This window comes from Schistocerca gregaria, chromosome 4, assembly GCF_023897955.1.
Source record: "Schistocerca gregaria isolate iqSchGreg1 chromosome 4, iqSchGreg1.2, whole genome shotgun sequence".
In the NCBI taxonomy this organism is placed as follows: Eukaryota; Metazoa; Arthropoda; class Insecta; order Orthoptera; family Acrididae; genus Schistocerca; species Schistocerca gregaria.
In genome coordinates, this window is record NC_064923.1 from 657,784,233 (window position 1) to 657,797,399 (window position 13,167).

The 13,167-nt window shown below is 34.4% G+C and overlaps 1 protein-coding gene across 6 annotated transcripts in view; it reads left to right on the top strand.

Moving 5' to 3' along the window:
- Positions 1 to 5,165: 5,165 nt before the first annotated feature.
- Positions 5,166 to 13,167, top strand: part of LOC126365991 (tyrosine-protein phosphatase non-receptor type 2-like) — a 65,711-nt gene continuing 57,709 nt past the window's right edge. For 4 of the 6 annotated variants that reach the window (XR_007566287.1, XM_050008810.1, XM_050008808.1 and 1 more), the window contains exons 1-3: positions 5,177 to 5,374; positions 5,775 to 5,936; positions 10,036 to 10,170. Coding sequence is in view for 5 of the 6 variants with exons in the window: in XM_050008810.1 (XP_049864767.1) it covers positions 5,291 to 5,374; positions 5,775 to 5,936; positions 10,036 to 10,170 (381 nt within the window). In the remaining variant the exon portion in view is untranslated. Of the gene's footprint in view, positions 5,375 to 5,774; positions 5,937 to 10,035; positions 10,171 to 13,167 lie in introns of all 6 variants that reach the window. The other 2 variants (XM_050008811.1, XM_050008809.1) reach the window with 2 other exon arrangements.

Genomic DNA, 13,167 nt, shown 5'->3' on the forward strand with positions numbered 1-13,167 from the left:
TGCCTCAGTGTGAATAAATCAAGTTATTATAGTGTTATATCTTTACTTAATTTGTAATTTTACTTAATTTGTGTTTTGGTGTGGTTATGTGTTTAATGTGCAGCTTAACACCAAAGTGAAAATGGTCTAAAGATGAGAATCTGCTACTACTAATGCAGTAATATAACAACACCCTTTTTCTTCCTATTCAGTTAGCAGTGACTAAATAAGAAGTTCCTCTTCTCCAGAAGATACTTTGCAATCATCTTTATACCAATAGCAATAGTTTTCCAAATGTAACACGGTCACAGTTATAAATTTCACAGTTTACATTGTTACAAAAAAGTTCCTCATTTTTTTTCCTAATAGGAGTAAATTTTGAGTTTATTAAAATATTTCATGAAGCAGTTTTTCACTGTTATATATTTGACAGTCACTGCAGTGGATGTACTAACATGTCAAATGAGATAATTTATTTATGCTTCTGCTTCTTCTGTAACACACTGCACTTAAGTTATAAGTACTTTATTCATCGCCATAGTTTTTTTAATTAAACTGAAAGAGTTATTCCTATGCAACAAATACTTTTGAGCATCTTAATCCAAAATTTGGCTGTATTGTTTTATGGGAGCACTGCTAATTCCTTCAAGTTTCTTTCATTCTGTCATTATAAAATAAAAATGTTTACAAATATTCATGTCAGAAAGTGGTTTAAAACTCTGGTTTCGTGTTGCATAATGTAATTGGTTGTATGTTAAAGTATTGTCAAAGGCTAAATGAATAAATCAAAGTCAGAAATAGTATGTAACGTTTTTTGACCTTTCAATATCGTTCATACAATCGCCCTCATCAACATGTATTTTGCAATTAAATTATGTTGAATATTCGATGACTAGGTATATCAACAATAAAAGAAAACTACTATTGTAAAAACTGAAAGCACTGTTTAATTGCTTATGCAACACATATTTCAGTTATATGAACTAAGAATTCTTCAACTGATTAGCAATAAGCTCTTAAGCTAATTTATAATACTTTACCTCATAAATTTAATGAAAACTTGTTAAAAATCTTGTGTTTCTTTACTGTGTACCATGCCAAATTTATGTAATTTGAATAGTCGTTAACATGCACAATGAACAGGGGCGGCCCAATAACAGACCCTTGAGGATTTCCTCTTTTTGTCTGGAGTAATTTTGATCACATCTGGTATGTGTATACTATATGTGTGGCTTTGTAGCTCAGTGGATAAGAGTCAGACCATAAGACCAAAATTAGGGACTCGATTTCCAGTTGGTTGATTAGTCTTTTATCTCTTCTGTCAGCTTTGCCAATTTCATGTTACTGGTAATGTAAAAATGTCAAGTTTCTCTGAGTTCCACATTATGTTGTAGATGGATGTGTCAGTTCGAAGGTCAGAAAAATACAAAGGCATACTTATTCCAACAGACGATTCTTACATGTCTTGTACATTACATTACATTATTACATGTCCCATGGATCATGAATACGACATTTCATAATGATGTGTAACATGTCAGTCTTACATAAGGTTTATTTACATGATAATTAGTTTTTTTACCGTTATTACTTCATACTTAAAAATTCATCTTTTGGGTAAGGGAGCTGTCATTCAGAAATTCTTCTAATTTGTTTTTAAGTGCTGGTTGGCTATCTGTCAGAATTTTAATGCTATTTTGTAAATGACGAAAGACTTCTGTTGCACCCCTTTCTCTACCAAAATCTGGTTTCACCCAGAATAGTGAGGATTATCCTTTCTTCTAGTGTTGCAGCTATGCAATTTGCTACTATTTTTAAATTGTGATAGGTTATTAATAAAAAAATTCATGAGGGAATATATGTATTGTGAAGCTACTGTGAATATCCCTACTTCTTCAAATAAATGTTTGCAAGGTGATCTTCAGTGGTCTTCATCTATTACTCTGATGACACTCTTTTGTGCACTAAATATTTTGTCTCTTGATGAATTATTCCAAAATATGATACCATATGAAAACAGTGAATGAAAATAGGCGTAGTAGGCTAATTAACTGATATATTTATCACCAAAATTTGCAATAACCCTAATAGCATAAGTAGCTGGATTCAGGCACTTCAGTGTATCATCAATGTGTTTCTTCCAATTCAATCGCTCAAGAATTCACACACCTAGAAATTTTGAATATTTTTTCGTAGAAATAGACTTCTGTTCAAATTCTGTATTATCAATGGTCTTATGTCATTTTATGTACATAACAGTATATACTGTGTTTCCTCAAAATTTAGTGAGAGTAAATTTGCAGAGAATCATATAATAATTTTCTGAAAGGTATTATTTACGATTCCTCAGCTAATTCTTTTTTGTTGGGTGTGATTACTATACTTGTTTAATCAGAAAAAAGAACCTGCTTTGCGCTCTGTAAGAATTTTGAGTGGCAACACATTAATATATGTCAAGAACAATAAGAGACCCAAGACTGAAGACTGTGGGACACCATTCTTGGTATCTTCCCAGTTAGAGGACGCTGCTGATTTTTGTAGACTATCTGTACTGTTAATTTCAACTTTCTGCATTCTTCCAGTTAAATATGAATTAAACAATTTGTGCACTTATCTAGAAGTATTTCATGGTTCACATAATCAAAAACCTTTGAGATATCACAAAAAATTCCCATGGGAGACATTCAGTTATTACAGTGCATTTAATATCTGATCCGTGAAAAAAGATATAGCATTTTCTGGTGAAAAGCCTTTCTGATACCCAAACTGACATTTTGTTAGTGTTTCGTTTTTACAATAATGTGAAGCTACTCTTGGATACGTTACTTTTCTAGAATTTTGGATAAAGCTGTCAGAAGGGAGATCATGCAGTATTTATTAGCATCATACCTGTCCTCATTCTTATACAATGGTTCAACAGTAGCATATTTCATTATATCCAGAAACAGACCCGGTTTCATTGAGCTAGTACATATATGGCTGAGAGTATTTCTTACCTATTGGGAACATGCTGTAGTACTCTGTTGAAAATGCCACCAGTCCCATGTGAGATTTTACTGTTGAGTGGATTTATTATTTTCCTAATTTCAGTAGGAGAGGTGGGTTGAGTTTCAGTTTTCTCAAATAGCATAGGTGTTGCCTCTTACATATACAGCCTTGTATTTTATAAGCACCAGCTGAATCCTGTTTTCTCTACAATACATATAACATGATTATTAAGAAATTTTATACTTCTGACTTCTTGTTAACAAACTTTTCATTGCTTCTGACAGAAATACAATCTTCCTGTGCTCTCAGTTGCCCTGTTGCCGTTTTAACAATATTCCAAGTTGTTTTAATTTTATTATCAGAGGTGCTAATAGACATAGTACACATTCTTCCAGACTTTTTAGGAACTTTTCTTAGAACAATGGAGTAATTTTATAATGTTTGACTGTTTCTGGATCATAACTCCTTGTAGCAATAAGATAAATCTCTGTTTTCTGTTTACAAGATATTTTTATCCCTTTAGTAACACGCAGATTTTAGGATGGTTTCTTACAATTATGTTTCTCCGTTTTCTTGGTGAAACTGTTTCCAAATATACGCACGAACGTACAATTAAATAGATTAACTTTTAAATTAGCATCAGATTCCCTGTACACGCCATCCCAGCTCAACTGCTGCAAGCTTTCCCTAAAATTTATAATGGTTAAATCATTAATAGAATGACTATTTTAGAGGACTGATTTGCATCACTGTACGGAGCTATGTCATATACTGTAACTAGCTGTGCATCATGATCAGAAAGACCATTCTTAACTGGAAAAGGTTTTATTTGATTATTTTATCTTGGTATATAAAACAGTATCTATCAGTGCGCTGATTTCTTCCACTACACGAGCAGGAGCATCAATAACTGATGTAAAATTGAAAGGAACAGGTAATACTTCAAGGTCATTCTTTAAATCAGACTCTTTCAGAAAATCTACATTGAAATCCTCACAAACAATAATTTGCTTCTATCTGTCTGACAAACAGCACAGCAAAGAATTCAATTTTTTTTTAGAAATAGCTGAAAATTTCCCAGTGAGGACCTATACAAAGCTAGAATCATAAAAGTACTATTATTTAGTTTAAGCCTATAGGTACATGCTTCTTTATCTTGCTCTACACAAAATTTTTTAGTTTCTAAATTTTTCACACTATGATGAATTTTAACATATATGGCAACTTTCGTCTCTCCCTAGTGTCACTGCTCACATGTGCTGAAAGTTTATGTCCACCTACATTATTTACCTTCTCCATATCTGTGACTATATGATGTCCAGATAGATATAGTACATCTATTCCACCCTCTGTTTCTAAATCTTCTAAACAAACAAGGAGCTTGTCTACTTTTTTAATCCCCTGATATTCTGGTTTTTGTGAGGATCTTGTGAAAGTTTAACATCTCTAGTACCTGCCTGTGTGAGCTTATCATTAATCTTAATTTCATTCAATGTTAAACCAACATTCGGTTAGCACAGATGACAGTTTTACCTTTAGTCTACTGGTAGCAGAGACTCATGTAATTCCAGTGAGTTATCTTCAGTGCCCTATAGTGCTAACTTCCTAATCTAAATGTTATGTGAAAAGGTGTCAAAAGGTGTAAGTATTGCAATTTCCCTTCTTTCATAAATAACTTAAATGTTCATTATCGAGGTTTCATATTATTATAATGTATAATATCAGAAGCGAACTGACCTTTGCTTCTAATATTGCATATTACAACATTAGATCATCACAACAACATGTGTAAAGTCAAACTGTTGTTTTTACTATTAATAGATGAGACGTACTTACTGTTCTGGTAGTTCAGTGAAAACCGTAGTCTACGTGTAACAAATATCTTGTTTTCAAGTATGTTCTTCTTTAATAACCATCCTGGTTTTTGCCGTGGAAAATTACTTTTCGCATTATAATTTCATCCACCACTGAAAAATTTGTAAGATTGCAAGTTCTTTACGTTTCATTATAACACAACCGTTATTTAAATATCGTGTTTCCTTAAACAACCTTGACATGACTTCTGAATTTGGATATTTCTAATATGGATTTCAAATTAATATTTTAAGATTTTATGTTTAACTTAAAATAATTTTGTTAACAAAGCAGAAGTACAATGCCTAGCGTTTCGTGACGTCAACAACTAACGTCTGTGCTCTGTGATGTTTATGTTGGCAGACCGTCTACGGATGTCGGTAGCTGTAGCGCGTAGTGTTGGCAAGGCAAGGTTTTATGAGAAGAGTGTGTGCGGTAGTGGATAAATGGTGTAGTGGATGTGTGTAAGATGAGCAGGACTCCTGGTAAAAATAATATTGAAGCGGAATTTGTGCAAATAGACTCGATTAGAGCGTGGACGCAGCTGTACCAGGTGTGCACCCTTATACCGAAATTCTAAATACTCGGATTGGAAGTGGTTCAAGTTCAAGGACAGATTGCATTCGTAAAACTTCCAAAAATGTTTCACAGTGTTGACATTTGATTACACAGCTAGTCAATAATATCAATTTCTTTATATTAAATACATAAATTATGTTGTATTGTGGAGAACCGTGGTCTGACGGGCTTGGACGCCTGTAGATAAAACTTCGTGTAATCAATTGTGTTTTACACATAAGAACACGTCTTTCAACGAATTGAAAACCGCGTGACTTAATGATAGTATTTTGTTGTTTGCTGGTGACTCGTACAGCTTTTGTTTTCGTTGTGTGTTCGACTTTAATTTTGAGCATGTATAGAGACTTTTACTTCATAAAAGCTATTCTTTCCAGCGCATAAGGGATGAGAGTTTAAACAATGATTACACACTCATTGAAGCAAAGAAAGCAGAAAACAAGAATCTTAACAGGTATAGAGATGTCAGTCCATATGATCATAGCAGAGTTGTTCTCACAAAGGGATCCTGCAACTATATCAATGCAAATCTTATCACGGTAAGTGTGTGATCACTCTGTACTTTCTTGAGGTAGTTTATTTTAAAACACAATGGAGTTATTTACTTGTAAATATTTGTATATGTGATCTCTGTCTTCCTTAAGAAGACGATACAGCTAGTTAAAAGTTGAAATTCATGTCAAAGGAAGTTAATAGTAGGTTGCTAGAGGGCATTTACCAAGGTAAATTTGCATAGTAAATTTTGTACCAGTACCACAGTTTGACATACCTGGAACTTAATGTTGTAAAAGGCTAAAGTGTCTCATTCAGCTGCAGAAATGATGCGCCATACTATTTAGCTCATGATAAGACTTTTAATAGGCCTAATACCATTTACATTTATATACACCAGCATCAGAACTGTAGAACCTTTGTTACACATTATTTATGTTCTTGCACTTGAGCATTTGGTAGTTCAGTTGCACATGTTAGATTAATACTTGTTCCGTAGATCATGAATACAACACTTCGTAAAGTTGTGGAACATGTAAGTTTAACAAAAGTTTCATTGCATTCATAACTGAACTTAACTTTTTTTATCATCCATTTCTTATGTAAAGATATCAAGGAAACATTGTTAAAGTTCTAAGCAATTTTATACATGGAATCCATAGACTCTTATAGAATTCAGTTCCTTAAGACTGTGTGCCTCACATACTAGGATATCGGCTGAGCACCTAATGTCATTCTTTTCCATTGAAGCACGATGTATGGTCCAGTGCAGTTTCCTCATGTAGTAAAATTCCATAAACCATACTGGTACTGATAAAGGAAAAATTACATGTAGGGTGTTTCACTGAGATAGCTTCTTGACACAGCTTCTCGACTTGCAATAGGCAATTCACCTTATCCCTGTAAATATTCCAACTATATCTTTAATTAGTGTGGTACCCAAGGAACTTCAGATTTATTGTTGTGGTTGGGAACATTTATATTTAACATGATTACTTCTGTTTTGTTGATATTTACTTGAAAAAGTTTGTGTAGTACCTAGTTATAAATCTATCTACTGAGTTAGCTAATTTATTTTGTAACATCTCAGGTTGTATCTTGAACAAGTGATGTTGCCAGTGACGTGCAATACTGTTTCACAAGTCAACATTTAGGGCAAATCATTTTCAAGTTATAAGCAGAAGGGGTTTAGGAATAGTGTTGTACATATTTAGTCATTAGTAATGAAACTGATATCTGGTGATTTATACCCACTGTTTAGTGTTTGTTATGTATGACTGCAGTAATTTACAAGCATTGTCTACAATTCTGTAGTGTTGTAACTCTCTCTAATTAGCATGTTGTGAGTAATTGTATCAAATATGGTTTACTAAGTTATTCTGAAAGCAGTTATATACTTTAATTACAACATTGGATGAAGATCGCAATGAAGTAGTGGATATATAATAAATATCTAATATTTAATGAGGATTACTGCTACTTTCTTTTTGTGATCCATCTCTGTTTTGATTACTCTCAAAGCCACATTCATTTAATAAGGTATTTGGCATTAAATTTGTTGTCTTGAGATTCATAATGTTACATCATAATTGCATATATTTACTTATATGTTTACTGTGATATAGTCTCCTAACACACTGGCATCAAGATTCATTCATTATTTAGATGTAGTGTGCATACCAATACTTAGGCGCACTGGTTTCAAATTTTCTCTGCTCATGATATTTCTACAAGGACATTAGTTAAGACATGTAAGAATTTATCTCAACTCCTTGGCTTTTGTTGGTGCCATTAATTAATTACTGTTTGTCAAATTTTACCTGATTTTTAGTCAGTTTATCTTTCGACTCTGAATCACTCTTATCGTTCATATCTGTTTAGTTAGATCAATGTATATTACTTTATGGCAGTCGTCTAAAATTATAAACAGATCACATTATGCGTTGTTTAACTGAAAATCCAAGCATGCATTCTCTCTGAGGGGCATGGCATTTAATTTTTAAACTTTGAATTGCTTCTGCATGTGATAATAGCAGTTATTAAGTGAAATGACGTGATAAGTGTAAAGTAAACTATATTATGTCTTGACAGTTAGTAAAATTTGGCTAATGAGGTTTGCTTATTATGATGTTCCATAAATTCAGACAAAGAATAGAAGCAGTGGTCAAGCAAGAACTATTTAACTTTATTTTAAATACATTTAATGTTGGTATGCATTTTAGGTAAGAAGACAAATGGTTATGTAACATAGCTCCAGTATAATACACACCTCTTTTGCATAAGATTGTATTTACTGTGTTCATGCGTACGTTCCTCTTCTGCCTAGTTTCATATGTCTGTATATAATAGTTGTCTGCAAAGATTTTCGTTTTTTGAGACACTCCCTTTTGTGAAAATTAGTATTTTGTATATATAAAAGCAACGCAGTGTGAATATTTTGGGTTTTAAAAAGGGGTCTACAGGAATCCTTGCAATTTTTTTAAAAAAAATCACCCTGATAATATTTTTGGACTTCCCCAAAAAGTTTATTCCAGACATAAGTAGTGACTGTATACTACAATGCACTGAGGATCCTAACAGCATATGCTAGTGAATTCAGTCCCTTATTTAAACTGCTTAGGGGCACCTCCCGCTTCAAATCTTCCTGATAATAAATACCTAGAAATTCTGCACGTTCACCTTAGACACATTTTTTTCCTTTGATAGTGAAAACAAAGTTTGCAGGATGGAGGTTTTGTGTGGTGTGGAAGTTAACTGCCACAGTTTTTTTCAGAATTTATGAGGAACATATTGGTCCTGAGCCAATACCTTAAGGTGTGCATAACTGATTTTGCAGCCTCCTGCAGATTTTCCTCATTTTGTTATTTAATTAGAATATTTGTGTCATCTGCAAAGAGTGAAATGGTTCCATCGTGTATTTTACTAGCCAAGTCATTTATATGCAGCAGAAAAAGGACAGGTCCCATAACTGACCATTGTGGGATTCCATACTTGATTTTCTCATCATCATTGTAAAAACTAGATTTTTTTGTGTTTCACTACCTTTGTGTTTTATTTTTGTAATCTGCTGATGATTACTGAGGTACGACTGGCGCCACTTTTCAGACTGGCCTCTAATTCCGTAATTTGTTAATTTACGCAAGAGAATCAGTAACATTGAAGGCTTTACTTAGATCCAGAAATATCCCAGATACATATTGCTTGTCATCCACTGTTTTTAATACTTCATTTAAGAAGGCAAAAATTGCTGTCTGAGTTGACTTTCCAGCTCTGAAGCCATGTTGGGAATAACTTATTCTTTATTTAAGAACCGGCAGGGGTGGCTAAGCCGGTTCTAGGCGCTACAGTCTGGAACCACGCGACTGCTATGGTCGCAGGTTCGAATCCTGCGCCGGGCATGGATGTGTGTGATGTCGTTAGGTTAGTTAGGTTTAAGTAGTTGTAAGTTCTAGGGGACTGATGACCTCAGAAGTTAAGTCCCATAGTGCTCAGAGCCATTTTTGAACTTTATTTAAGAAAACTGTTAATCTTGTAAGGAACATTTTTTCCATAATTTTGCTGAAGCCTGAAAATACTGAAACTGACCTATAGTTAGCAATATCACTTTTCGCAACCTTCTTATGCAAAGGTGTTATTTTCACAGTTTTTAGATTCTTTAGAAGTACACCACTCCCATGATGTCTGTTAGTGGTTCCACAATAGATGTTATGCTAACTTTGATAATATAAATAATATTTATTAGGTAATTCTTTTAGGATTCTTGACAGTTCCTCAGGTGTTGCTGGATACATTAATAACATGTTTGGGCGATTTTTTTGATCTTAGTGAGTGGCTGGCTGTTTTTCAATGTGTGTATTTATTAACTGCTGTACTATATTAGAAAAATAATTGTTGAAAGCACTAGTCACATGTTTGGGCTGTGTCATGTCTGTGTTCTGTACTTTTCCATCTATTAATATTTTCTCTAGAGTTTTACACATTGACTAGCTCAATCTAATGTTTTCAAGTTCCAATCCACACATTTTCTATATTTATGGGGTAAATTGTGTAAATAAGTACTAACATGTTGTGGTGCCGTTATTAATAATTTAATGGTGTGAAGTTGGTAATAACTTGCAAATTCCTTCTGCTTATTCTTTTTTGCAGATGGAAAGGGCACACCGTCGGTATATCTTGACACAGGGCCCTTTGCCACATACAACAGGCCATTTCTGGTTGATGATTTGGGAACAGAAGTGCAAAGCAGTGCTTATGCTAAACAGAATAATAGAAAAGAATCAGGTATGTCACTGTATATTTCTGTTAAGTTCTTTCTTAAGCATTTATACTCCTCGCCACTGCGGATTTTAAACATGAACTTGTTAGTGGGTCATATGACTGATTAAATCTGGAAAGTTCTCATTATAGCTATATGGACTGTTTATATCAAATTTTCATTTGACCACATTATAGAGATGCAGTGGAAGATCCTGGAGCAATTTAGATACTGAAAGATTTTACAGTTGCCCATTTTGATTACAAATGCACAATTGTATATGTGTAGCATTATTTGCAAGAAACAATGGACTCCTGTACCAGCATTGATCATTTCATATTCTTGTGTTATACAGATAATGCTGACTGATACACTAGACTGAAAATAGGTCAGCTGGATTTGTTACTTACATCACATATTCTGTTCTAATAGAGGAAGGGTGTGTATTGAAGTATCAGCTAATTATAATACCCATTTCCTTTTGTACTTTCACAGAAGGTATGGCAGGGTTGCTTTGACAGATTTTGTTGCTTGCTTGTCAGGAGTATTTTGTATAATGAAATTAAACAGCTGGAGTATGTAATGAAAATTAAACTGACATTTAAATTTTTGCTTGTTTTGTACAGTAAATAGTAGTTTAGGAAGATTTCGTTCGCTATTTGATAAATTAATTCCACGTGAAATATCATTACTGAGATAAATCCACCTACTATGTTAGTGGATTTTCCCTTATAGGCTGCTGTTGGCAATGACTCGTCTGATGAGTGGTGGGAAGTCATTAAGATGAATCGTGGGTCAGATTTAAATAGCCAGTGAGATTCTTGTTTGCAGTTTCCTTCACTTTGTACAAGGAGTTGGCTTATATTTTATTCTGCTTGCAGCAATTTAAGATTTGCTCTTAGGTTCCTGCCTAACCACAAACAAAGTAGGCTAATGCAGTATTTAGCACACTGGACTCACATTGGGGAGGACAGCGATCCAAACTCACGGCCGTCCATCCTGATTTAGGTTTGCCGCAATTTCCATTAGTCACTAGAGGCAAATGTTGGGATGGTTCCTTTAAAAGGGCACTGCCATTTTTCTTCTCCTTCTTATGCTAATCTGAATTTGTGCTCAGTCTCTAATGACCTTTTCGCGGAAGGAGTGGTAAACACTAACCTTCCCCCTACCCAACCGCAGTGTTGGAAATCATGACTTTTTGGAGGGAAAAGTCCTGTATTTGTGATAACCGATGTTATAAGGTACAGCTATTCTCATTGGTTACTGCACACTGTCATCGGGCTGGCTACAGCAAATGATGACAAATTGTCAACTGCAGCGCACAATGAAAATCTGTTGACACCGTAAGAGCACTTTAGCCAAATTCTGCACGCTGTACCTCTCATGTTTGCAAATGCTGTCAGGTTAAGTAGTTCATTAGAGAATAACAACACAAATATTTTGTAGTGAGCTGAGACGACCATGTATTGATGCCATTCAGGTTCATGTTATTGTTAACGTTGTAAGTACTGTAGATTGTAAAAATAGATAATGGATGTAAATTACAACCATGACTGTTGAGAAAGATGATCTAACAGTTTAGAGTTTTCAATTGGTTCATGCATGCAATACAACACTCATTTAGAGTTAATAGTAACCTATGAAACAGAGGCCATGAAAAACTGTGTACAACAGGAAGAACATTTGCTGTCACAAATGTTTGTTGGTGACACCAGATAAAGAATAAATTTTAAAAATGCCAGTTTCATGCACAAGATTTTCATTGGACTGAAGCAGGGAGTGTTTCATGATTGAAGCAATGAGTTGTTCAATATGTGCAAGGGAAACTCAGTGAAAGCATCCCATTTATGAAGTTACCTGAATGAAGACCCTGGCAATCAAGAGGAATTTTTCAACTGCATGTGTTGTGCAATTCAAAGCAAGCATTGGCTGATGTAAACAGGTGAAGAAGAGGGTAGGGCTTGTGATAAGACATAAAACAACTCTAGCTCAACAACTTCCTGCAGCATTTGATGAAAACTGCTAGTATATTATCATCATATAATCCATTTAAGGAAACAGCATGACAGCTTGGTAGGCCATGGGGTCAGTGCTGACCAGACATAATTTTATTTCGATATGTTGTCAGATGTCACTGTTTACATGAAGGGTGTTATAGGTGTTCCTGTGGAAAGTTCTCTCAATAAAAATGACAGAATAACAGAAATGCCGGGTGCACTAGCAGTTTGAAGCAAGTTCACCCCAATGTGATTCTTTGCAGAAAAACAATACCAGAAGAAAAGCTGCCTACGGACTTTCTGTTAGATGATGATGATGAGTGACCTGATGAAAGATTAGCTGAAGATCATTTGGAACAGAATACCATACTGTTTGCTTTTCAGCAGAAAGCTGTTGGAAACTGAGTCTTTCTGAGGGCACCGTACCTGGGAAATTAAGGATCTGTTAGCAAAGAACAACATAGGTCTGGCAATTGCTGGCAGTATGACCTAACAGCTTTAAGTATTGGAAATTATAAATAGATATTTTAAAGCCCCCCTGAAACAGCTTTACAGTGACTGGCTTCCTTAAGGAGACCATACCCATACTCCAGGTGGTGGTGCTAAAGAAACTCCATTATCCATGCTGGGCCACTGGATCCTTTGTGTCTGGGACTGAATCTTATGTGAATATATTATGAAAGGATTCAAAAAGTGCTGTGTCCAGTGATAATGAATGCCTCGGAAGATGGCATATTATGGGAGTAGTGTCAGGAAAGAAGACATGCCAGTAGCCTTACAAAAGATGATTAGTATTATTATTAAAATGGAGATATCACAGACTACTAGTTTAGAAAGTAAACAAAAAAGGAAGTGAGGACACAAATGAATGTAAACCGTTTTATTTATACTGTATTATCAAAATGTAAACAATCAATAAATGGCAAAAATTCAGAATAGACCTAGGTATAATGTTACCTTTCTTAGGTATCTTAATAACTGTAAAACGGTTTGTTATTCAGGATCATGTTGGTTGGGTAAATACAA